This window comes from Neomonachus schauinslandi, chromosome 3 (assembly GCF_002201575.2).
Source record: "Neomonachus schauinslandi chromosome 3, ASM220157v2, whole genome shotgun sequence".
Lineage (NCBI taxonomy): Eukaryota > Metazoa > Chordata > Mammalia > Carnivora > Phocidae > Neomonachus > Neomonachus schauinslandi.
In genome coordinates this window covers 67,939,529-67,965,874 of record NC_058405.1, presented here as the reverse complement: position 1 = coordinate 67,965,874, position 26,346 = coordinate 67,939,529, and the positions used below count along the sequence as shown (strand labels likewise).

At 36.4% G+C, this 26,346-nt stretch overlaps 1 protein-coding gene across 1 annotated transcript; it reads left to right on the top strand.

Annotated features, from left to right (window-relative positions):
- The first annotated feature begins 7,816 nt into the window (after positions 1 to 7,816).
- On the top strand, positions 7,817 to 26,100 carry RFC3 (replication factor C subunit 3). Its single transcript, XM_021678284.2, has 9 exons — positions 7,817 to 7,998; positions 10,460 to 10,597; positions 14,105 to 14,172; positions 15,879 to 15,976; positions 18,928 to 19,109; positions 20,351 to 20,487; positions 20,577 to 20,675; positions 24,248 to 24,317; positions 25,805 to 26,100. The coding sequence occupies exons 1-9, from the start codon at positions 7,912 to 7,914 to the stop codon at positions 25,994 to 25,996; spliced, it is 1,071 nt and encodes a 356-aa protein (XP_021533959.1). The 5' UTR covers positions 7,817 to 7,911; the 3' UTR covers positions 25,997 to 26,100.
- Positions 26,101 to 26,346: the final 246 nt, after the last annotated feature.

Below are 26,346 nucleotides of genomic sequence, written 5' to 3'. Positions count from 1 at the left end.
GAGGGCCGCCAAGTACAATCTCTTCATTGGCCTGTTCCGCCATATCTCCTGCCTTTCTCCTTCGTGTTTACTCCTCTCCGGCCAACAAGTTTTTCAGTAGGAGCCCTGAAACTTGCCCATTCAGGGCCTACACAAGTTTTGGTCCTTTATCCTGAAATACACTCTCCTCCCTTTCTGGCTGATTCCAACTGTAGCTTCATTCTAAGTGTTACTCTTCCAAAGAAACCTTTCCTGACTGACCTGTTTAGGTGGGTCTCCCTAGAAAATCCTGCTTAAAAAACAATTTTTTTTTAGATTTTACTTATTTATATATTTATTTATTTAGAGCACGAGCTGGGGGGTGGTGGGAGAGGCAGAGGGAGAGGGAGAGAGAGGATCTCAAGCAGACGCCACACTGAGCACGAAGCCTGAGTCAGGGCTCGATCTCACAACCCTGAGATCATAACCTGAGCCTAAACCAAGGATCGGATGCTTAACTGACTGAGCCACTCAGATGCCCCTAGAAATCCCATTTAAAGCTAATATTGAAATAAACAACTTAATATGAGTGGCAGTAGAGACCAGTATATTCTTTGGGCTCACTTTGTATTAATCATTGTATTGTTTACTCAATTTTTACTTTTATCAAAGGACATCGTAAGAAAAGTCAAAAGGTTCCACAAAGGTTGGTTTGAAAAGTGGCACCCCTTATCCCTGGTCTCTGCCTTACTAATTGATTTCCGCTTCCCGAAGAAAACACTTTCAACTCTTTTAGTATGTGTGTATGCATGCGTGTGTGTGTGTGTGTGTGTTTTAGTATTAACTCCATATTTCTTGATAACATACTTATCCTGCTTTTTTCTTGATTTTGAAAAGATAGCCATTGATTTCCTACTACGGAAAATGAGGTCTGATCTCTCTTACACCAGTCTCTTCTCTCACACTTCCCAGTGCATTTACAGCATAATTTCTGGTGAGGTAGACATATGGTGTTTATGTTATTTTGATTATGTGTTATTTACATTTGAATATGTGTTATTTATAGTTCAGCCACAAGCTATAATGTTATCACATTTTCTTTCTTAGACACTCTATATCCTTTTATATAATTTTTATGTTTCTTGCTCTTAGTAATTGTCTTGTTTTTCTCTTTGACTTAGTTTTTAATGTACCTATTGCTAACTCACCCCCAAATTCTCTTGCACATGTGTAAACCTCATTTCAGTATGTGTGAGCACATCAGATATTAATTTCATCTTCCGGAGACAGTTGTTCTCCTGCTCTAGCCTAAAGCACTCATTTTCTAAGCTTGTCTGTCACTATTGCCTGGAGCTTTCCCACACTGGGACCCTGGAATGTCCTTTTGCTCTGCTCCACAATGGGATCTCCTGTTTTCAAGGTCCGTCTCTCAGAGGCCACAGATTGATCATTTTTGAAACCCATCAAGATGAAGTGAAATCTGTGACAAGAGCCACAGAACCTCAAAGGACTAAAGGCCCTTCTTTTTATAACAGACATTTAATCACATTTTGTGTTTTTAAATTTGTAATTGGTTTCTGATGCCATTTCATGTAAAATAAATTCTCCCTTTTAACATTTATGAATGACTGTTTTCAGTTTTAATATACTACCTTTCAAGAAGGTAGCAAGGGCAATTGAAAAGGTGTTAAATGTGTTAAATATTTAGGTGTTAGGGCCCCTGGGTGGCTCAGTTGGTTAAGCGACTGCCTTCGGCTCAGGTCATGATCCTGGAGTCCCGGGATCGAGTCCCGCATCGGGCTCCCTGCTCGGCAGGGAGTCTGCTTCTCCCTCTGACCCTCCCCCCTCTCATGTACTCGCTCTCTCTCATTCTCTCTCTCTCAAATAAATAAATAAAATCTTTAAAAAAAAATTTAGGTGTTAAATATATATCACAGTTAAATCATGTGGAAAAAAGTGTTTTTTCGTGTTTGCAATTTTTGCTGCATACATAAAGGCTTGAGTAAAATGGATGACAGGTCTGGAATGTGCTCACGTGGAAAAAATATATTTTATGATTTCCAAGATCAAGAAGATTAAATCTACAATGTTCAAATACAGACTTAAATGCTTATAACTAACAACCCTCAAAAGAATCCTAACCAAGACTTTTTTGTGAAATTGACAAGCTGATTCTAAAATGTATATGAAAATGCAGAGGACAAAACTGGCAAAGACAACCTTGGATAAGAACATAAAGAGTCCAATGACCAGAAACAAAGCCCTATTATAAAACTATAGTAATCAAAACAGTGTGGTATCTCTGCCTGGATAGACAAATAGACCAATGGAACAAAATACAGAGTTCAGAAACAAATACACACATACATGGTCACCTGGTTTATGACAAGGTGATCCTGCAGTAGAGTGGAGAAAGTTCTTTTCAATAAATAGTGCTGGTGTGGGGCACCTGGGTGGCTCAGTCAGGTAGGCGTCCAACTCTTGATTTCAGCTCAGGTCATGATCTCAGGGTCATGAGATGGAGCCCCAGGTCAGGCTCCATGCTCAGTGCGGAGTCTGCTTGAAATTCTCCCTCTCCCTCTGTCCCTCCCTTCTCTCTTTCTTTCTCTCTAAAATATATAAATAAATCTTTGAAAAAAAATAGTTCTGGTGTAACTGAATATCCACATGGGAAAAAAAATGTATCTTGACGCTTAGGTCATACACCAGACAAAAAAATAAGTTTCAGTGGATTTAAAATCTACATGTGAGAATCAAACAATAAAGCTTAAAAAAAACCCCACAGGAAAACATTTTCATGAGTTTAGAGTAGGCAAAGATTTTTTAAAACAGTATGCACTGGACTACATTAAAATTAAGAATTTCTGTTCATCGAGATAAACCATCAAGAGAGTTCAAAGCCAAACCACACATAGGAAAGAGGTATTTACAATACATATGTTTGAAAAACAAATCAATACGAGACCAAAAAATTGGCAAAAAGATTTGAATAGGCACTTTACAAGAGAATATTCTGATCACCGATACACACATGATAAGATTCTCAACATCATTCATTATTAGGATAATTAAAACCATGTTGAGATTTCTCTACAAACCCACCAGAATGGCTAAAATTAAAAAGCTTGCTGGTTGGTGAGGTTGTGGAGAAACTGTAACCCTTGTGCATTATTGGTGGGAATGTAAAATTGTACAGCTGCCATAGAAGACAGTTGTTTTCTGTTGTTACTCAAAAAATCAAACATAGAATTACCATGTAATACACTTACATTTCTGGGTATGTACCCCAAAGAACTGAAAGCAGGAGCCTAAGCAGATATTTGTATACAAATGTTCCTGGCAGCATTATTCACAAAGGCCAAAAGATGGAGACAATCCAAATATCTATTGATGGATAAATGGAGGAACAAATTATGGTATAAACTTACAATGGAATATTATTCAGCCTTAAAAAGAATAAAAATCTGTTACATGCTACAGTACAGATGAACCCTAAAGATAATATGGTGAGTGAAATAAGCCAGACACAAAAGGACAAATGTTATATGATTCCACTTCCATAAGGTACCTAGAATTGTTAAACTCATAGAGAAGAGAAAGAATGTTGGTTTCCAGGGCCTGGGGTTTACCAGCATAGGGAGTTACTGTTTAATAGGTGTGGAGTTCTAGTTTGGCAGGATGGAAAGTTCTGGAGATGGATGGTGGCAATGGTTGCACAACAATGTGAATGTGCTTAATGATACTGAACTGTACACATAAAAAGGGCTCAAATGATTCATGTTGTGTTATGAATACTGACCACAATAAAAAAAGAAACTTGTTGAGGAAGATGGGAAACATCTAACTTTCAGTTTTTGCTGATGGGTACGTAAATTGGTGCAAGTATTTTGGAAAACTCTTGTCAGTATTTACTAAAGCTAAATATATGCTTGCCTTATCACCTAGGAATGTCTTTTCTAGATGTATATATCCAATGGAAATTAGTACCTGTCTCAAAAATATATACAAGAATATGGGGCCCCTGGGTGGCTCAGTTGGTTAAGCCTCTGCCTTCAGCTCAGGTCATGGTCCCAAGGTCCTGGGATCGAGCCCCGCATTGGGCTCCCTGCTCCGCGGGGAGCCTGCTTCTCCCTCTCCCTCTGCCTGCCACTGTCCCTGCTTGTGCTCTCTCTCTGTCAAATAAATAAATAAATAAAATCTTTAAAAATATATATATATACAAGAATATTCAACAAAATTATTCTTACTAGACAAAACATGGAAACACCCCAAATGTCCATCAACAATACAACAAATAATAAATTGAGCTGTATTGATCAGGTCTGGTTATATAATTTAAGGGCAATTTTAGAGTGCAATATGAAAATGCAGGTGCCTTGCTAAGAAATGATTAAGAATTTCAAGATGTCAACAGCAGAGCATTAAAGCAAACAGGAGGCTATGTGACACTGCCCACGTGACATTCCCATGAAGCCTGTCCTGATATTGATGCAATGGAATCCTACACAGCAATAAAAGACGAACAACCTATTACCACATATAATAAATGGATGAATTTTGCAGATCTATGATGAGCAAAAGAACCCAGGCACAAAAGAAAAAGTACTATATGATTTCATTTACATGAAGATTAAGAACAGAGAAAATAATATATGATGATAGAATTTAGAATTGTGGCTACTCTGGGGGATGTATTGAATGGCAAGGGGCATGAGAGAGCTTTTAAGGGTAGTGGAAATGTTCTATATCTTGATATAGATTGTGGATACACAGATATAAATATGTATAAAAACATAAGTAACAAGACTTGTCAGATGGAATATAAAAGCACCACATGTTATCAGCTGCCTCTACCCTCAGGTCCCTTTCACCCAGCACAGATCTGAATCTTGTGCTCTGACTCTTGTTTGGATGCGGGGGTGTTACAGAGTCCTTCGGAGTCACGTGATTCTACTAACTACCAAGGAAGCTTGGAAAAATTACCCGTGTACCCAGGAAGATCAGGAGATTTGGTGAACACAGAGCATCGGCTCTGCCACAATTTTAAAATGAATTTTACCTCTCCTCTCTCTCATTGGGAGTTTTAAACTATTGTTCTCAAGTTATTTGCAGCAAAATCTATACTTACTTATTTTAGAAAGATAAATTTCATATTATTGCCACCAAAAAATGTGACATTAGGTGAAGTTCCTGTGATAAACCTCTGTTCAAAATTCTTTCCAGCTTACTATTTAATGCTATTTCTAAAGTGCGGAGAGGGATCTGCCCATTGGCCCTTCCCCGAATGGAGAAACAGAATTACAACTTGACACTATCACTGACAATTTCAAAGAATAAATTATAAGAAAAAAGGACCAGAACACTCCCTCACTTTAAAATAGAAGCAAGGATGCAGCAAAATTTGCTGGGTATGCTCTCTGTAAAGGAAGGTCCAAATCTTCTCAGACACATGAAAGAAAAAAACGTGAAGCCAAAGTGATAGTATTTTTTTAAGAGGAAGTAAAATTACACACACTCTTTGACTAGTCTCTAGGCCTCTTGAGATGGTGACATATCTGCTCTGTTACTTCTCTTTAAAGAAGCCAAATTAGATCCAGCCTATAGAAAGACCTTGCACCTGATTCTGGCAAGAGCTGATTATAGGTTTGCCCGAGAGAGGTACATTGGGATAAACTGCCAAGGGTTAGGAGCAAATCAATCCTTGAGGGTCTTTAGAAGTTTAGGTTGGTCCTGCCTAGCCCTGAGTTACAGGTACAAGATGATAGCTTTATCATTTCTGTTTGGATGAGCTCAGTGCAAATTTAACCTTGGTGTGTTCTTAACCATCTCTGTATTCATGCCCCCTCATTCTGTATCACCATGAATATTTTTCTCAGTAAAACATAACCACTAATTATTGAGTACCTCCTATGTGGTTGCTGCTTACATTACCTTACTTAATCCTCAAATGAACTATGTAAAGCAGGTTTCATCAACCCCATTTTAGGGCTGAGGAAGCTGAGTCATCCAGTGATTGTTTGCTGGCCACTGCTTAATATGCATAACCACTTCTCTGAACACTTCTTTCATTTTCTGACTCTCCCCTGAGGATCCTATTTTCCTCTGCAGCCATCTCTCACTTCCCATATATTCAAGAGTCTGGAGTAGGGTTGCCAGATAAAATACAGGACACCCAATTAGATTGTAATTTCAGATAAACAATGAATATTTTTGGTATAAGTATGCCCATGCAATGTTTACAGTAATATTTAGCATACTAAATATTATTTGCAGTAATCCTAGAAAGTTATCTGAAATTCAAATTCAACCAGGCTTCCTATATCTTTATTTGTGGAATCCGACAACCCTAGGTGAGTTAGGGCCTTTCTTATGTGTTATTGTCCCCTCCACACCAATTTTTCCTTCCTTAGAACCTCTGGCAACTTTGAAACACATGTCTACATATCTTCAGACTCCATTCTCTTCTACCTTTCATAGTAGTATAAGTTGTCTGTCATGCTCAGGGTCATTGTCAGTTTATTGATCATTTTAGTACCTGGTTCACTTTCTTTCTCTGAATAATTATTTCCATTATTATTTTTTTTCAGGATTCCATTACCCACATAGATGACAACTCAACATCTTTGCTTCTGATTTCCTTTACCTTCTAATTTCAAACATTTTTTTCCCTTCCATTCCAATTCAACAGGGGAATAGCATAGGGAATGTGGAAGCCTTTGTAGTATTAAATAGGGCTAGGGAGGCCTCACTGAAGAGATGACTTTGAGCAAACACACTGAAAGAAGTGAGGGACCCAGCTCTATTGACACTTGGGCAAAAGTGGTCCAGGAAGAGGAAATTAAGTTCAAAGGTCCTGAGGTAGAAGTCCCCCAGGCTTGTTTCAGAAAGTTTCTTGAGAATAGGGGCTATATCTTATAGTTCTTGGTGCTGTTGATTGTGCTCAATAATATCTTGCCCATGGGAATAACTCAGTAAATATGATGACTCATAGAGCACAATAAATTCTTGTTTAATAAAAGAATGAAAGGGGGTACTCTGATAGGTCATAAAACATATTCTGAAATAAATGCCTGTCCTGTAAGAACTTGAGATCCAATGACAGGCTTCTGAACAATATATAAAATAAGACCATAACTTAAATAAGGAATTAATTTTATGTACAACTAGAAAAGTGCATTTGAGAGGTGCAGTTTGAGGGGCAGAATTCAAGTTTTATAAAGGCTTGATATACAGAATATTTTCCCAAGGGTTTCATATTATTCTCATTTTAATCAGAAGGGTGTTCAAGCATTCTGGACTTAAGATAGCATACTAACCTCATATTGTCTCTCCTACAGGCCACAGTTCTGTAGTTTTTCATGACCTTTTGATTCCCTTGCTTTCAACCCAGTAAGACCCTTGAAGAATGGAAGGAAAGATAGTGAAGATTAGATTTTATTTTTAGCAATTTATTTTAAAAAACTTTATAGAGAGCCTGCCCAGTGAGAAATGCCCCAAGTCGTATATATTCTAGTGCCAAGAACAGAGCTCAACACTGTAGATATTTTGCAGGTTTCTGCAGAACGAATGAGTGAATGAATGAATGAGCGAACGAAATTAATTGAGGAACATGGCTTCTTTGAGGTACCTGCATTTGAAGCCTCAGTATCAGAGCCAAATTTCCAATTTTGTTTACTAATCTCTGGACTATCATGGAGGGTGAGAACAACAAAAATGATTACATAAACAATGAACATCAATGACTGGGGCGGGGGCGGGGGGGCACCAACACTGTGGCTAATACTGTCCCCACCCAGCTTCCGTAGTCTTTAGATCTTAAGTCGCGTACGCCACCGGGCCGGTAGTGACGTCACGAGATTTGGAATTCGCGGGAGAACGCGTCTCAGCGTCCGGACGGGGAGAGTGCCCGCGCGCGGGACTTTCAAGCGTCTGACCCCAGGAATTCGAGCTGGAATGAGCCTCTGGGTGGACAAATACCGGCCGTGCTCCTTGGGACGGCTGGACTATCACAAGGAGCAAGCGGCCCAGCTGCGCAACCTGGTGAGTCTGCGGGACGGAGCGGAGAGGGGGGGCGGGGCGGGGGCGCGGAGGTAGGCCTCAGCTCGGGAGTTTCGCTCCGCTAGGGAGTGGTGCATCGTCCACCTTCTGCAGGAGGTGATGAGTGCTGTGGTGAAAAATGAAACAGGGAAGGGGGAAAGAGTGTGGAGGGCGAGGTAGTGCTTGTAAACATGGAAGGCCTCCCTGAGAACTGTCCTCTGAGCTAAGACCTTAAGTGGGAAATTCTCCAGGAGAAATATGAGGGAAGAGTGGAACAGGTAAAGAGAACAGCAAGTGCAAATTCCTTGAGGCAGGAGTGTGCCCGGCCTGTTCTAGGAACCGCAAGAACGCCACTGTAGCTGGATAATAGTAGGCCAGGGGGGTGAGTAGTAGGAAATGGGGCGGGGGAGGTGCAGATCCAGTAAATCCTTACAGGGTGAGATAGGGAGCCATTGGAAGGTTTTGAGTAGAGCACTGACATCTGACTTTACTTTTTAACAGGTTTATTTAAAATGTTTTGGTGTCATTGCCCTTATTTACAAAAAGGAAGGTATTTATTATTTTTGGAGGTCTTTTCTAATTCTAAAATAGGTTGTATTAGGTCGTCCTTGAGTTTAATTCCTCGTGGAAGATTTTTTTTTTTTTTCCTTTTCTCCAGCCTGTTGTGTATTTTCGTGTTGTAGTTGGTAAAGTGTCTAATGGCAATGTTTTCTGAAAAGCAAACTGAATCTTTCAGGAAATGTAGAGGGAAGAAGGGTCTTGAGAAAAATCTAGTGTCTGTGGAAGCTATTTATCCAGTCCTTTTAAGAATCTAATAGTACTGTATGCTAATGGAAGTGTTTTGCTCAGCTCAGTTTCAATACCCACCTTCTTTCAGAGTTACAGGTACTATCTGTTAAGTATTTTTTAAAAATGAGAAATAATAAAAAAAAAAAAACCCTCCATCCTTATATGAAAATCATTAGAAAAGTTGATAATGTGAGATTGAGGGCTTTTTTCTTTTTTTGATGGTATTCCATCTAATTTAAAATAAATCTATTACAGCTATATACTTCATGTTGAGACAAATTGTCTTTTCTCAGGATAGCTTTCACTTAATTTTCTTAGCTATAGAATACATTTTATATTCTATGGCCATCTTTTTGTTGTACAGAATTTGGAGTAAATATTTTGGACAAAAATTCAATATCCTGGTCTTGTGTGTAACAGATTGCTTTTAAAAAATGTTCACCCATTTTACTGTTGAATCTACAACTTAATGAAACTATGAAGTCTTTAAAGCATACCCTTTATTTTGGCTAGATCGAGTTTAAAAAGCAGAGGCAACAAGTATTTGTGAAGCACTTGCTATTTTCCATGCACTGTGTGGGGTAAATAGTTCCTTTTCTTGAAACTTTTTTTTTCAGTGCCAGAGATCAGTTTACAAAGTATTAAAATTTATTGCAATAATGACTTCTGTTAAGGTACTTATTTCATTTTTCCTATAATGCTTACCTAGAAGCTTTTGCTCCACAAGATTTTATGGCCTTGAAGTTATGGTTTGTGTTTTCATCATTTTTATACCCTTCATAGCACTCATTCCCAAACCTGACTGATCATGAAAGTCACCTGGGAAGCTTTTTAAGTGCACACAGTCTTGTAGTCTTTTGCAGTACTGTCAGTGCTCTACTCCATCCCATTGCTCTTAGTGCACACAGACTGACTTCCAGCTTCCTGGATCCGCGCTTCCTGAAGGCTTTCTTTTGCGGACACCCCTAAGCAGACTTGATGCCTGGGAATTAATGCCCTCCCTTAATTCCAACCACTTTCCCAAGCAAGCTTCATCAAAGGACTGATGAGAAATAGCATATCATGCTCCAGCTTCCCCCTCTCTTGGATGGGTTAACGCTGTCGTGTTTTTTTTCACACTGGCTTCAAGAGTATCCCCAGCAGAATTAAACCCCAGATGCCCAGTGATATGTAAGCAGATAATGCACTCATTGGCCACCTCCCTGACCTTGCTTTGCTTCCCTAATCCCCTACAAAATTTTCCTTTACCTCTCAAATAAACCAAATACACTCAGTTCTTATCAGAAGGACTATAGAAGCCCAAACTAAGACAGGCATCAATCTCAGAGTTGTTGAATCATAATCTCATGGATGGAGTCCAGTAATTAATTAGTCTTTTATTTTAAAAAGTTCTCTAGGAGATTTTAACAGACTTGGTTTGGAAGTTTTTGCTTTCTAGCACATGGTGTTGTATCCTGCATGTACTGTGCTTGGTATATAATTACATAAAATAATGCCACGGGAATAATCAACATTTCAGTTAATTTTAAAAATCTCTGTATATATATACTCATACATATATATTTTTAAATATCTCCACCTCAGAGATGGAGACAAAATATTTGATACCTAAAAAGTAGTTTAATTCTACCTAGAGTAGTCATTTGACCAGGGAAAATGCCTCTTTTTTTTCCAGGTGCAGTGTGGTGATTTTCCTCATCTCTTAATGTATGGACCGTCAGGTGCTGGAAAAAAGACAAGAATTATGTGTATTTTACGTGAACTTTATGGTGTTGGAGTGGAAAAATTAAGAATTGAACATCAGACCATCACAGTAAGCATTTTACTTTGAGGCCTCCAAATATTTATAGCAGGGATTTTCAGTCCTTATATATATTCCTGTGGCCCCAGCCATTGTTGCCCAATGTGTGTTTAAGAATTTCACAGATAACCCAGGTACACAGGATTGAGAGCTACTGATGTATAGACCTAACTATTAAAGCCAGATCAAAGTCAGTTATGTTAGAAAATATGAGTAACAGGAGATTTTGAGTAAAATGTAGGTGGTGGGATTCCTTTTAGATTATCTAGTGAATCAGTACCTCAGCTGGAACGGGAACTCAAGTCTCTAGAATTCATTGTTCTGAGAGCAATAGTGAGTTTGGGAAGGGAATGATTTTGAGAAAAATTTTGAATATGGAATCAGGCAACTTGGTAGAGACTGGGCAGCTGACTGATTAGAAAAGGAGGCATGTCCCTGCTCAGCGGGGAGTCTGCTTCTCCCTCTGACCCTCTTCCCTCTCATGCTCTCTCTCGTTCTCTCTCTCAAATAAATAAATCTTCAAAAAAAAAAAAAAAAGAAAGAAAAGGAGGCATGAAGTTCTGGGATGTTCAGAGAATTCCCATGATCTTCCCCTTGGCTGAGCTTTCCAGCCTCATACCATGCAGTGCATTTTCATACTCTCCTTATAGACAGTGTTTAAGATTTAGCTGAAGATTTAGCTGAAATACCTCCTCTTGTTGTGCCCCTCAATCCCTTTAGAATTAATTTTTCCTTCTACCATCCATAGTTTATACTTCTTAGAATACTTACTTTGTTTGGTCTTGATTATAGTTTTTCATACCTTTTTTTTTTTTTTTTTTTTTTGACAAGATTGTGTTTGTTTTGAAGTTATGTAGGGAACATGTCCTATTCATTTTTATATCCTTCATAGGCCCTGGTATAGCATCTTGTACATATTAGGCACTGAAAAATTGTATACTGAGTGACTGGATGGTAAGTAGTGCTATTAATGGAATCTTTACAAATGGATTTTTTTTTTTAAAGATTTTATTTATTTGAGAGAGAGACAGCGAGAGCGGGAACACAGGCACGGGGAGTGGAGAGAGAGAAGCAGGCTTCCTGCCAAGCAGGGAGCCCAATTCGGGCCTAAATCCCAGGACCCTGGAATCATGACCTGAGCCGAAGGCAGACGCTTAAGGACTGAGACACCCACATGCCCTGAAGACAGATGGATTTTAGGCTAATGTTGATGAGCTTGTATTTAGACACATTGAGTTTGAGGTGCTGGTGGTACACCCTGATGGGAATTCTTAAAAAGTATGCAGAAACAAATTTAACAAGAAACGTGTGAGATTTGTGGAAAGAAAACTATTTTATAAAAGGACAAAAAACAAGAGTTGATCAAATGGAAAGATGCAGCAAGTTCTCAGAGGCTTAATACTTTAAAATACCTGTTCTACTCAAGTTACAGTATAAATTTCAATGAAATTACAATTAAACTCCAACATGTTATTTTAGTTGTATGAAATGATCTTTTTTTTTTTTTTTTTTTTTTAAAGTTTTTTTTTTTTTTTTAGAGAGCGAGCGAGAGAGAAACAGCATGAGGGGGGGGAGGGTCAGAGGGAGAAGCAGGCTCCCCGCTGAGCCGGGAGCCCGATGTGGGACTCGATCCCAGGACCCTGGGATCATGACCTGAGCCGAAGGCAGACGCTTAACCATCTGAGCCACCCAGGCACCCTGTATGAAATGATCTTAAAGTACATATGGAAGAATACATTTCTGAGACTAGTTCAAGTAATTACGAAAAAGATTTGTGAAGTGGGACTTGTGTTATGAGATATTAAATCCTACTGTAGGGCTATTGTAATCAAAACAATATTGTTTTGGCTTGGGAATAGAGAATTCAATCAGTGGAACTTATTAGAGAGCCCCAAAATATGGTAGCTATTTCAAATCAGTATTAAAAGCATGAGTCAGCAAGATGTGCCAGCATAACTAGTTATCTAACCTGAAGAAAATAAAGTTGAATCCCTCTGATTCATGATTTATAAAGATGAATTCCATCTGAATTAAAGCCTTAAATATTAAAATGAAATACTAAATTCCTTAGATTAAATGAACAGCCTGTGGTCAGGAATACCTATTTTTTTTTAATACTCTTAATAAAAACATGGAAGTGATAGAAAAAAAGAAATATGTGCTTGTATATATATGAAATTTACAAGTTTGTGTGACAGAAGATAATGTATGTAAAATCAGTAGAAAAATAGAAGGTTGTCAAAAAATATTTGAAAGGAACATGTTAGAGAAAAGATTTTACAAATTGATAATGGAAAGACAACCTGGTAGAAAACTGAATGAAAGAGTCTCAAGAAAGAAATATAAGCAACCAATAAACATATGTAAAGATGTTTGACGTTTGTGATAGTTGAAGAGAAGCCGTGAGTCTGTGACGAAGTTGGCAGAAATTGAGGACATTATATAAAACCTGCAGAAGGGGAATGTTGGGGAAGAGTATTTGTTACCATGGAAAACTGATGTGTTAGATTTTTTTTTTTTTTTTGAAAACAGGCTGGTTATACATATACACACACATACACACAGAACTTGAGAAAACATATCCCCTTCAATCCAGCAAATCCTTTATTGGGAATCTGTTACATAGAAATGAAGTCAGTGTGTTAGACATGTGTAGAAGGATGTTAATTGTGGGATTGTGTGAGATGTCAAAAAGCAGGAAACAAAACGCCCACCGGTATAACTGCTTGGGGACATTCAAGTTACAGGTTGATATGCAATTGCCCTATATCAGTATCGGAGGGTAATTGCTTAGATGTATTGTTAACCAGGGAAAGTAAAACAGAAATAGATATGATTGCCTCTTTTTTTATAACTCCTTTTTTTTTTTTTTACAAGAAACACTGACACTCTATAGAAATATATAAAAATATATAAAATATGTAAAAATATATTTACATATATATATACACACACATATGTGTGTTACGGTAAAGTCTGTGAACGGACATATGCAGACCATTTACAGTGATGATCTCATAATGGAATGGTTTGTAGAATTCTGGAGGTAGAGGGAAGAAATAATCATAATAAAAACAGGATGTGTGATGTGACCCAGGTTATATAGAAACATGTTTATTTGCACATAGAGAAAAGAATGGGATTAATGAAGTTAAAATATTAAGGGTGGTTATCTGAAGTTTTTTTTATAAAGCATAAATTGTTTATTTTTATTTTTTTTAAATTTTTTATTGTTATGTTAATCACCATACATCATTAGTTTTAGATGTAGTGTTCCATGATTAATTGTTTGTGCATAACACCCAGTGCTCCATGCAGAACGTGCCCTCTTTAATACCCATCACCAGGCTAACCCATCCTCCCAACCCCCTCCCCTCTAGAACCCTCAGTTTGTTTTTCAGAGTCCATCGTCTCTCATGGTTCATCTCATAAATTGTTTATTTTTAAAAAACAAGTACAGAAAAGAGGAGAAATGGCCAATAAATAAACTTTAAAAACATCTATTTTCTTTGTCCATAGACTCCATCTAAAAAGAAAATTGAAATTAGCACTATTGCAAGCAATTATCACCTTGAAGTTAATCCAAGGTAAGGCTACTATATAGAAATTAAGACTTTTTTTTTTTTTAAAGAGTAGAACCCATTCTTGAAATAGAATCATGTATGGAAGGAAGCACAATATATACGCAGATAAAAGTAATGCTGCTCAGTGTGAAATAGGGAGCCTAGAACCTTTCTTCTTCCCCTTTTCTCTTTGACCCCTGAGTCAAATAATTTTAATAATTAAATTTTCTTGCTCTACAGAGCTCAATGTTTTATACAGAGTACATTTCATGTCATTAAATTTTTGTTATATTGACTAATTCGGAACTGATGAGCAAAGTTCGTCTAAAAAGTTTGTAATGTCTGGAGAGAATATTTCAGAATGTGAATTAGGGTTATTAGATCTTTTTTTTTGCCACTCCTTTGTTTCAGTTTCTTGATTAGAGTATGTTATAATAGTCTAACAACCAATGTCTGTATTATTTATCATGATTAAATAAGATTAGAATCCTGTTGGGAGGCACATTGAAAACTCATGCAGTACTGCTTAATAGTGTAGAAGTGATTGTATTGGGAACAAAGTTGGGTAAAGCTTCAGGGTTGTCTGGGGCCTGGTAATGTTCTTTAAGGAGTACAGAATCAAGGACATCTTCAGGCAAAGGCAACCTTTTTCGGCAGTGGAACAGAGATGAGGGTGAACATCCATTCCAAGACTAAATGGATCAGGAAGAATATAGTTATAAGCTACTGTGTATTCAGTAGTAGGCATTGTGTGAGGAGCTTTACATGGATTATATTTAGTCCTCAAAACATCCCTAACAGGTGTTACTATTTTCCCCAGGTATGTCCAAGAAAATTAAGAGAACTAAGATTGGTGGGAAAGGGTCTTATCAGAAAATTAGAAGAAAGTGTTAATTCCATAGACAGAAGGGAAATGTTTTGGGATTCTTGATGAGGAAATGATCATAAAAGAGAGACTCTAGGTGTATTGATCTAATAGTGAATTGAGAAAGATGTGATGGCTGTTTGGGAAAATAAACTAAAGCTGATTGCTTTGCCCTGTTTCTCATTGTGAGTTCCTCTGTAGCAAGAATAGTCAGAGATTGAGCTGATTTTTTTTCAGGTGTTTGAAATTGGCAGCCTAAATTAACTAGGTGACTTACGTTGGTTTGTGAGTTGCATGACTTAAGTGCCAAAGCGATAATGTGAGTATAAATGACAGATAATGCTTATAATAAGTCAACAGCTTACAGAGTTCTGACTATCTTAAATTCCATTTGCTTGTCCCATCCAGTTGTTAAGACCCTGAATCAGCTCCATGTTAGTGTTGGGAACAGACCTGTCTAGGCTTGTTCTCTTTCAGACCTTTACTATTTGGGGGATGGAGAAGAAGAATGGAGATTAAATTTGTTTCAAGAGTTATTTTTACATTTTGAGTAACTACAGATAATTAAGAAACTTAAGGATTAGTATTGCTCTTTTTAAGTTACAGTAAATTTAATATAAGAACATGTCTGTTGTTTTCAGTGATACTTATCAAACTGTAATTGAATATTAGAATATTGTTGTATTTAATGACCCCTAGAGTATTTCACTTTGAAAGTTTTGTGAATGTAATTAGGTGTGAATAATTTTGATTAAAATTTAAATAAGATCTTCAATGTTTTTCTTACAATAACAGATTAAGAATAAGGGCATAATATTTCCTAAATAGTTACATCTATATTTACCATTATTTTTGTTTTGTATAGTGATGCTGGAAATAGTGACCGGGTAGTAATTCAGGAGATGTTGAAAACAGTGGCACAATCACAGCAACTTGAAACAAACTCTCAAAGAGATTTTAAAGGTATATGATAAACAGATTTCTTTTAAGGCAGACACTGAAATTGTACACAGTGAGTATAAGAGAAAATGTAGTGGGAAACATAAATTCCATCTATTTAGCCAGTATTTATTAACATCCTGTTCTATGCCAAACATTATGCTCCCTTATTTTTGGATATAGAAGTAAATAAGAGAGGCATGATCTCTGTGCTCATGAAAGTGTATAGCCTAATGGAGTTGAATTTTGGTGGAAAGAGGACTATTTGAGCTACCTGATTGTTATTTTAGAACTAGATGAATAATGAAAAAACACTTTATTTAAAACAAGAAATAACATTTAAAAATAACTGTTCCTGGGACTAAAGTTATATGTTCATTATCAAATATTTAGAAGAAAATCAGCTATAATTTTGCTTTCCAGAGACAATTACTTTGTCATTACCTTCCAGTATTATTTATATGCATATATATGTGTACATTCTCATAGAAGATTTTGTGATGATAAATATGCCAGCATTTAATACTTTTGATATATTTTGTCAAATTCTTCATCTGAAAGGTAGTCTTATCCTACCACCAGAAGTATTTGGGAGTGCCCTTTATTCCCAGACATTTATCACCACTGCGGTTAATTATTTATTATTTATTTTTTTATTATTATTTTTTTTGCGGTTAATTATTTTTAATCTTTGTCAGTTTGAGTGGAGAAAATTGTTTTTTTTTAGTTAGTGTGATAAGTTTTTCTTTTGTTCATTGTCTTTTTTACTGTTTTGTGAATTGCCTGTGCATATTTCAGCCTATTATCTTTTCTCCTTAGTTCACTGTATTTCAGAGTAAGTTTACATATATCTTTTTTTTTTTTTTAATTCCTTTATTTGAGAGAGAGAGAAAAAGTGATTGTGGGGAGGGGCAGAGGGAGAGAATCTCCAAGCAGACTCCCCGCTGAGCATGGAGCCTCAGTGTGGAGCCTGTTCTCAGGGCTCAGTCCCACCACACTGAGATCATGACCTGAGCCGAAATCAAGAGTTGGCTGCTTAACTGACTGAGCCACCCAGGCTCTCCTTATCTATTTTTTGCCACTATAAAAGGAGTCTTTTCTTATATTTTCTAACCTTTGTGTACATATGTGACAGCTATTGACGTTTGTGTCTTAATTTTATATCTTACTATGTTATTACATTCTTCTCTTCTTTGTAACAGCCTTTCCATTGTTTCTTTTGAATTTTCATATATATATATATATATTTGTATCATCTGTGAGTAGAGAAGATTTTTCCCCTTCTTTCCAATTTATATGGCTTTGAACACTTTCTCTAACCTAATTATGTTTGCCAACACCTCCAATACAGTGTTTAATAGTACTAAAGATAGTGGATGTCCTTGTCATGACTTGGAGGGGGGCCTTAGAGTTTCCCCATTTAGTTATTTAGTTGCTGGATTTTTGGCCTGAGGTGTATCTATTTGATCATAATAAGAAGGTAAGCATCAATTCATATTTTGAGTGTTTCTAACATAAATGTGTGTTGAATTTTTTCAAATGCTGCTTCTGCATCCATGAATGAGGTTTTATGATTTCTTAGCTGTATTGGTATCATAGATTATATTGGGTCTTCTAGTGAAACTGCTTTTTATTTCTAGAATAAAGCTCACTTGGTCATGATGTGTTAATTTTTTAAATATGCTGCTGTTTTCTGCCTACCAAGGACTTATTTTTATATCAGTTGGTTTGTAGTACTTTGTTAAGTGCTGTCTTTGTTAGATTTTGGGATCAGTCTCTTTATTTCTATTTTCCCTGTTCTGTTCCATTTGGATTTCTATCTCCAGAATTTCTCCTCATTGTGAAGGATTGTCTTGGAAGGGAGCTTCATTTTGTTGTTTTCAGTTTACTGCTCTGTCAAACCTTGTTGCATCCAGGTTCCTTTGCTCTAACCCATAAATTGAACCCCGTAGGTGTTGTTCTCAGCTTGGCCCATTATACTTCACAGTGTGCTGTTGTGGGCGATTTGGGGTTCTGTACTCAAGGCTGTAAAAACCTAGTACACCCCCTCTACTTCCTCCCACACATAGTTCCTTGTTCTCACTTGCTCATATTCGGGGTAATATGGTAAAACCTGTCACTTTGTTTTGATATAAATGTTATCGATGAGTCTTTGGTCTTGGAATCTCTGTTTTTATGTGGGAGATTCAGATCTACACTGCTACCACTACCATCTTCTAGAAATAACTTAGTATGATGAAAAATACAGGGGAGCCTGGGTGGCTCAGTTGCTTAAGCGTCTGCCTTCGGCTCAGGTCATGATCCCGGGGTCCTGGGATCAAGCCCTGCATTGGGCTCCCCACTCAGTGGGGAGTCTGCGTCTCCCTCTGCCCTTCCCCCTGCTTGTGTGTACTCTCTCTCTCTCTCTCTCAAATAAATAAATAAAATCCTTAAAAAAAAGAAAAAGAGAAATACAATAGTGGGATTCAGTTCTTACCTATTGTTCCTAAAACACCTTAAAGCCAATCCTTTATTGTGGCCAGGTAGAATCTTACTGTGTACATGACCAGATGTATTTATTCCTTATTGACTATGTCTCTTTCATTAGTATTTTCCAAATTATATTTCTAGGAATGGTAAGATTGTTAAGAAATGATAAGAAAGGTGCTCCTGTGATAAAATATTTTGGGGAAATGCAGCACAGTATCTCCCTGTCTTGGTAATTTTTAGTTCATATAAATATAATAAATGCTGCAGTGAATTCTACAAAAAAGTAACCTCTTTAACTTCATTTAGCATAGTGTTTCTTAGGTTTGTTTGCTTGGGATTTTTTTAAATAAAAATAAATTATTCTCACCTACCTTTGTCTTTTATATGTCCTTGCCAAAGCAAAGGGTAGTATATCAAACTTACTTAGGATTTCACTCTAAATAATGAGGAGGAAGAGAAAGAGATAGATCCTCAAGTTAAAGTTTGTTTTGTTTCTCCTTGACTAGTGGTATTATTGACAGAGGTTGACAAACTCACCAAAGACGCTCAACATGCCTTGCGTAGAACCATGGAAAAGTATATGTCCACTTGCAGACTCATCTTATGTTGCAATTCTACATCTAAAGTGATACCACCTATTCGTAGTAGGTGCCTGGCAGTTCGTGTGCCTGCTCCCAGCATTGAAGATGTAAGTCAAGTGAAACTTTTCAGAAATTATTTCAGATTCTGTGAGTACTATGTATATCCCTGTCATGTTCGTTTTGTAAAAACATAGTGAAGTGTATTAGTAATTCAGGAACATCTATGACCTGGATGCTAACTGTTAGTAGAAATGTGAGCCAATATATATATATTGTATATATATACATATATAGTGGTACATATAGTTGTATATATAGTATATACTATAGTAGTAGTAGTATACTACTATATACTACTACTACTATACTATAGTATATATAGTAGTAGTATATACATATAGTAGTAAATGCCAGATACCATTATATAGAAAATGTGATGGTAAGCTCTGTTAAGAATAATATTGTGTATATGCCATCAGTATTTAGGAAGTTCTTTTTGAGTCATTTTTTACCTTAAGCAAGTAGGTATTATGAATTTTACTAAACTAGGCAAGGGCTAGTTACTTAGTGTCTTCTACCTCAAGCTGATTTAATTGGCTTTGGAAATGACTTGAGGGTGGAGGATATAGATTTTGCAAGGAGATTAATGTGAGAATACCTAGTTCCTAGTTAGGGGACCAAAATTAGTCTGAAACAACTTAATACATTTTTTTTTCCTTTATCGTTCTTAATACTTATAAATAAAAATGCAAATTTCTCACAATAAGCAGCTTTCCTGCTATTAATAGATTTTGGGTGATTTTGTGCAAAGTAGGGATAGTAGGTGACTGTGACCTTGTGTTGCAAAGTGGTAAAGTACTTTTATTAAAGGTTTCACTTGTAAACATTTTGATATAGTTAAAAATAGTGTGATATAGTTAAAATTTAATAAAGTTAAAAAGGCAGGGCTACCAGGTTACACCACTCCTATGGGCACTGTTGGCATCTTCATGCATGCAAATAATGACCCTGAGTCATGCAGAATTCAGCCTTTGCAGCTCTACTTGGCAGCCCTGTGAGTGGTGTCCTTGTAAAAGACCTGAGGCTCTGTGTGTCTTCCTCACAGGTCCCTCAAGGTGGCTGGCAGGCTTGGAATTTAAACCAGGTTTTTCTCTGGTTGCAGAGCCAGTTGCTGCCCCTTCCTTACAGCTAGACGAGACCCCTGGCTTTCTACTTAAAGGAACATGTGAGTTAGGGTAGGGAGTGACAAAAATAAATAACAAGGGTCTATAAAGATGTTATCAGCAGAATTGCGTCCATGTGCTGTTTGACTGATTGCCCAATTTTGTTAGTAACGTTTTGTTTGTAGATTTGTCATGTGTTATCTACTGTGTGCAAGAAGGAAGGTCTGAATCTTCCTTCACAACTGGCTCATCGACTTGCAGAGAAGTCGGGCAGGAATCTCCGAAAAGCCCTACTTATGTGTGAAGCCTGCAGAGTGCAACAGTGAGTGAAAGGGGCTGCTACTTCAGGAAACATTTTGGGACACAAGCTCACTTCCATTTAATTTATTGTGTACTCTTTTTATCATGTAGATATCCTTTTACTGCAGATCAAGAAATCCCTGAAACAGATTGGGAGGTGTATCTCAGGGAGACCGCCAATGCTATTGTCAGTCAGCAGACTCCACAAAGGTAAATAGTATCAAAGATGACCATAAAAGTTTCATCATGGAAATAGTACAGATGATCTGAGTTTTAGATTAGCTGTTTTATACTACCAATATGCCATTTAGAAGTACAGTAAATCTTGTATCTGAACACTAAACTTTCAAAGAAAAGGTATGATTTAATTTTATAAATTTAGTGTTTCAGAATAGCTGGTAGGTAGTATCATGGCTTTTATTAAGCTATTGACAGGTAAATATGGAATTTATACATAAATTCAAACAAATCTTCAAGTTTTAGTTTTCCTTCCAGAATCTCAGATGACTTAATATTAGTATGTAACATAATGTGCTTAGTTTTCTAATATTGAAAAGAACAATATATAACTTTGTAATTGATGCATCACATCCTAGAAAGACACCAGCTTATGAATCAGACTTCTTTGGATTTTTAGCTAAGATTCTTCAGGTAACTTCATTTTAGAGTTTGAACTTTTTCATTTATGTAATGAAAATGCTGTTGTTATTACCCTGCTAGGAATACTTGGGCCTTGGTTGTGAAGAGCAAGATTGTGTGATAATGGTTTGAGAACTAGAAAACTTTGTGTTCATGCATGATGATAAGCTCTGTTAAGAATAATACTGTGTATACAGCACCAGTATTTAGGAAGTGTTTTGTGTCACATTTGCTGAACAGTTGTTTACATTTACTTCTGGGGGTCTATTATTCAGTAGTGGGCCATACTGAAAATACTTCAACCATTGATTGTTTGATTTATGATAGCTTTGATTGAGAAGGGCAGTCTCCTCTTCTGTAAATCAAGAGTGACAGTCTTAAGGTCTACTACCTTTGGGAAGCCCGGAGATTTTTAAGGCTCATTGATGTGCAGTCTCCTACTCTTACTCACTGCCTGTCAGAACTGAGAAACCCTCTTTGGAGTTAAGAGAAGGTAGTTGATCGCTTTAGGAGACAGACTGGACTGAGTTCAACCACTGAAGTTTAAGCTTCTTGGTTCATATGAAAATAATCATGAGAAAAATATACCATGTTTCTCCTCTTGGGGGATATATCTGATGAATTCTAATTTTTATAAAGATGCTTCAAAAGGATTATAACATGAACTCTTTGGCTCCTATGTAGATTAGTGGAGGTGGATAATCACACATAATGGGTACTTAGTATTTCCTCAGGGTTTGCTTTGAATTCCTATAATTCAATTATTTTAGTTGAAGAATTTAATAGTTTTTAAAAAGTGCCAAACATTATAAGTAATCTCTTCAGAAAAGAAACCTTAACTTTAGGAAAAAGTGTACATTCCATTTTGTAAAATGTTAAGCTGTGAAGTAATCTCAGCTTTAAGGAGATAAAATTCAAACAAAGCCTGTTTTAGGAGACTTTTACTTTTGTAAAATATTTCCACATTGAAGATGACTTTCTTGTTTTTTGATTTTTAAAGAAGAAAACTTGGTGGTAGTAGTTGTAGAACTTTCCTAATTTTAAGAGAGCTTGGTACAAGATGTTGTAATATTTGACAATTGCTAGTTGTGTTTTTAAGACCTTAGTTGATTATTGCTTTGCTTAATTCTAGCTGCTGCTACCTCTTCTTCCAATTTTCCACATAAGTTTGGGAGGCTCTCAAAGTTGTTTAAGAAGAGGTGCTGTTATTTCCTGTGTAGACTAACAGTTGTGGGAATTGATTCCATTGTGTTACATAAAAAGAAATTTCAATTCCCAAAAGCTTCCAGGTTGACCGGAAATACTGGGAGGGCTGGTGTCATTCTGATTGTTGGCTCACAAATTACCAAATGACTGTTTATTATTTTTGACCCCTTAGTCTTAATTCTTGTCAGATTTGTTTTAGAAGAGTCATAATTTTCTAATTTGAATAGCAGCTAATATTTAGTGAACAATTAGGATGTTGGTTCTTAATACTGTGATATCTCATTTAAGTTATAGAACAGCCCTATGAAGAACACTATTATATCATCTTTATTTTGTAGATAAGAAAACTGCTGTTTTGGGAGATTGTTGCTTATTCACAGATATTCAGTAGAATCAGAGAGAGTTCTATAATACCGTGTTTCTCTGACAGAAGAATTTGCACTCTTTATCACTTGCAATCCCCAAGAAATAATGATACAAACATAGGAAATGTAGAATATGTCCATTTTTAAGAAGCTAAGTCACACTAGAAATGAACTCAGACTAAGCTGAGATGCATGTAACATACATGAGATGAACACAGCATAGTTATAGCACACTTGTAGAGGGAAATAGATACCGATTTAACTCTTCAGAAATAAACTATATGCATAATTATTAAAATAATTTCATACCATCTGTCATTTGTGTCTGTTTCTTACTTTTTAATAATCAGGGTTGCTGTTTGTTTGTTTGTTTGTTTGTTTTTGAGATCTACTACCATGGCCAAGAAGGATCAAGGGCTTTGGAGTCAGACTTGAATTAAAATTCTGCCTCAACTACATGAGTGTTAATGGACGCTTAACCTCTCTGAACTTAAGTTCTTTTCAGTAAAAGAGTGGTGTTGTGAGGTCTAAATAGCATACTGTAGTGAGCATCTTACAGAGGAAGGGGTTAAATAAATGCTTTGACAGACATTGGAAGGGTATGGATTTGGGAGTAAGGCAGATCTGTTCTTAAATCATGGTTCCACTATAGTCAATTTTGTGAGGTTACTTAAACTATCTGATCCTTAGTTTTTTCATCTAAAAAAATAGAGATAATGCCTCCACTCAAAGCTAGTGTGAGGACTAAGTTGTTACTGTGTCTTGCACATAGCAGGGGCTCAAAATATGCTAGTTTCTTTTTTCACTTTATTTACTTTTATTGTGGCCCAGCTTCCTACTCTTAGGGTCCCTGGAAAAGGATCTGAACTTCCACTTTTAAGAAGTCTTTGATGAATCACTTCTCTGACTGATCTGAAATAGGGAACATCTGTGATACTATTTTAGTAAAGATTCAGAACAGTATTTTCCCTTTAGGATACTAAGTATATATAGGGAGATAAAGATAATTGTTTCATGTGTATTTACAATTTTACTTGTCACTTTTTTCTTTCTGTTTTAAAATGTCATATGTATATTTCCCTCCTTACCCTTTTCTCTCCTGAAACTGTTATAAGAAGGGCCTAGAATTAAGAGCTCAGAGGTTGGAATGTTCATATTCACTTAGGTAGCCTGATTCTGTGCTTAATCTATGACCTCTTGCACTGCCCTTTCTGTGACAGGACAGCTTTGTTTCTTTGCCACACCGCCTTTTTACTTAGCAGTTGAGATAGTACCATATATTACATATCATGCTTATATTCTCTCTTACTTGTATAATTAGTGATTGTTTAATCTTTTCATGACCATTTGCTAGATGTCTGAATATAAATGTCTGACTTTAAAAGAGTTCTGAACATTTTTAGAAAAATGAACTGAAATTAGGAAAAGCTTAAATGTGTATCTTAAGTATGATAAGCCATTTAAGAAAATGTCTGTATTGGATTTTTAACTCATAAAGTAAAACAGCATTGTAGGAACTTGAAAAAATGTCTTATTTTCATTATAAAATATTAATTATCTTGTTTTGTATAGGCTCCTTGAAGTTCGTGGAAGACTTTATGAACTTCTAACTCATTGTATTCCTCCTGAAATAATAATGAAGGTAATCTGATTTCAGATCTTGAGCCATTTATTGAACCATAAAATTTGGACTTTGGATATATGATCACAGGGCTTTTGCAGTACTGAGACACACTGTCATTTCTTTCTATCCAACTCATTAATTCAACAGATATTTATTGAGCCTCTCCGTGTGTCAGACACCATTAGGGGAGTGTTGAAGAAGACTGGGGAGGGCCTGCTTTCAGACAATTTATATTTTAGTGGGGTGAAATGGGGGACAAGAAGCAAAAGGGTTCAGAATATTGTAAGTGCTAAAAGGAAGTAACAAGGCGAAATGATAGTAATGGAAGTTGGGCTGTGGAAGGTCAGTAACAGCTTCTATGAGGAAGTCATGTTTAAACTGAGACTTGGAGGATTAAAAGAAGAGAACTATGTAAATAGATGGGAACAAATACAGGTGACCCTTGAACCTTGGGGGGGGGATTAAGTCCCTGACCCCCTGCATAGTTGAAATCTGCATAGAACTTTTAACTACCCCCAAATTTAACTGCTAATAGTCTACTGTTGACCAGAGAGAGGCCTTACTGATAACATAAACAGTTGATTAACACATTATGTGTATATATATTATACACTGTATTGTTAAAATAAGCTAGAGGAAAAAAAAACGTATTAAGGAAATCATAAGGAAAATACATTTATAGTACTGTACTTATCGAAAAAAAATCGCAGTTCAAACCCATGTTGTTTAAGAGTCAGCTGTATTTCAGATAGTGATGTTTAGTGCACATGGGGAATGACATTAAAGAAGTTGGTGAGTCTGGACTATGTAGGATATTGTGAGACATAGCTTTAGGTTTGGTCTTCTAGCCACCTAGTCAGCTGTGTTGATTGACTTGGATGTTAGGAAATGCAGGGTTTTTGTTTGTATTTGTTAAAATTACATGGCAATACTTACATGAAACAATTCATAGTATACTAAATTTAAAAGAAAAAAGTGAAGGTCCACCCTTCCATTTCCACAAGGGTGAGTAAGCACTTTCAACAGACCTGTATTCTAGTCACATAGAAATGAGCCCATATGTATGGCTATGTATGTGTAGTCTGACAAAACTTCACTGTGTTTTGTATTGTATTTTTTTTATTCAACAGTGTAGCGTGAATGAGGTTTTGTGACAGTATGGATTTATTTTATCCTAGTGGATGAATGGAATTTCATTGTAGGACTATAGCATAGGTTTTCAATATGACCCTGTTGGTGGAACTTCAGATTGTCTACAGATTATTATTATAACTAATAATGCTGCAGTAAGCATCTTTGTACTTATATCTCTGCACCCTCAAGTTGGCATTTGGAATATGATTGATAACTACCACATTTTTACATTATAGAAAGGGTATACAATTTTTTGCTTTTTTGGATGAAGACTGCCATTCCATATAAAAGAATTAAAGATTTCGGAAAGCTTATTCAGCCTTTTTTTCTTTTTAGTGATTACTTTTTAATTACGAGTTATCTTTTTTCAGGGCCTTCTCTCAGAACTTTTACATAATTGTGATGGACAACTGAAAGGGGAAGTGGCCCAGATGGCCGCTTACTATGAACATCGTCTACAGCTCGGTAGCAAAGCCATTTATCACTTGGAAGCATTTGTGGCCAAATTTATGGCACTTTATAAGAAGTTCATGGAGGATGGATTGGAAGGCATGATGTTTTGACATCTTGACGTCTATCCTTAATTCTTCCTAATATTTCTCAGTATCAGCATTTACATTCAGCTTATATTGGAAGAGCTGCAGGTAAAATAAATTAATTTTATTTATTCTTTTTTTTTTTTTTTTTTTTTTTTTTTTTTGTAATAATTCCCCTGTGGATTATTATTATACTCTAAGTTAAATAATTGCTCCTTTATACTAAAGAAGTACATTGAAAAGACACAACTTAGAAACTTTAGAGTCCAAAAACATGATTTTAATGTACTTTCAGAATTTGCTATCCAAGTATGCAATGCTGGTCCTCTCATTTTCCATTCATTCTCTCATCTGTTGGAGGAAATTTACCACATACA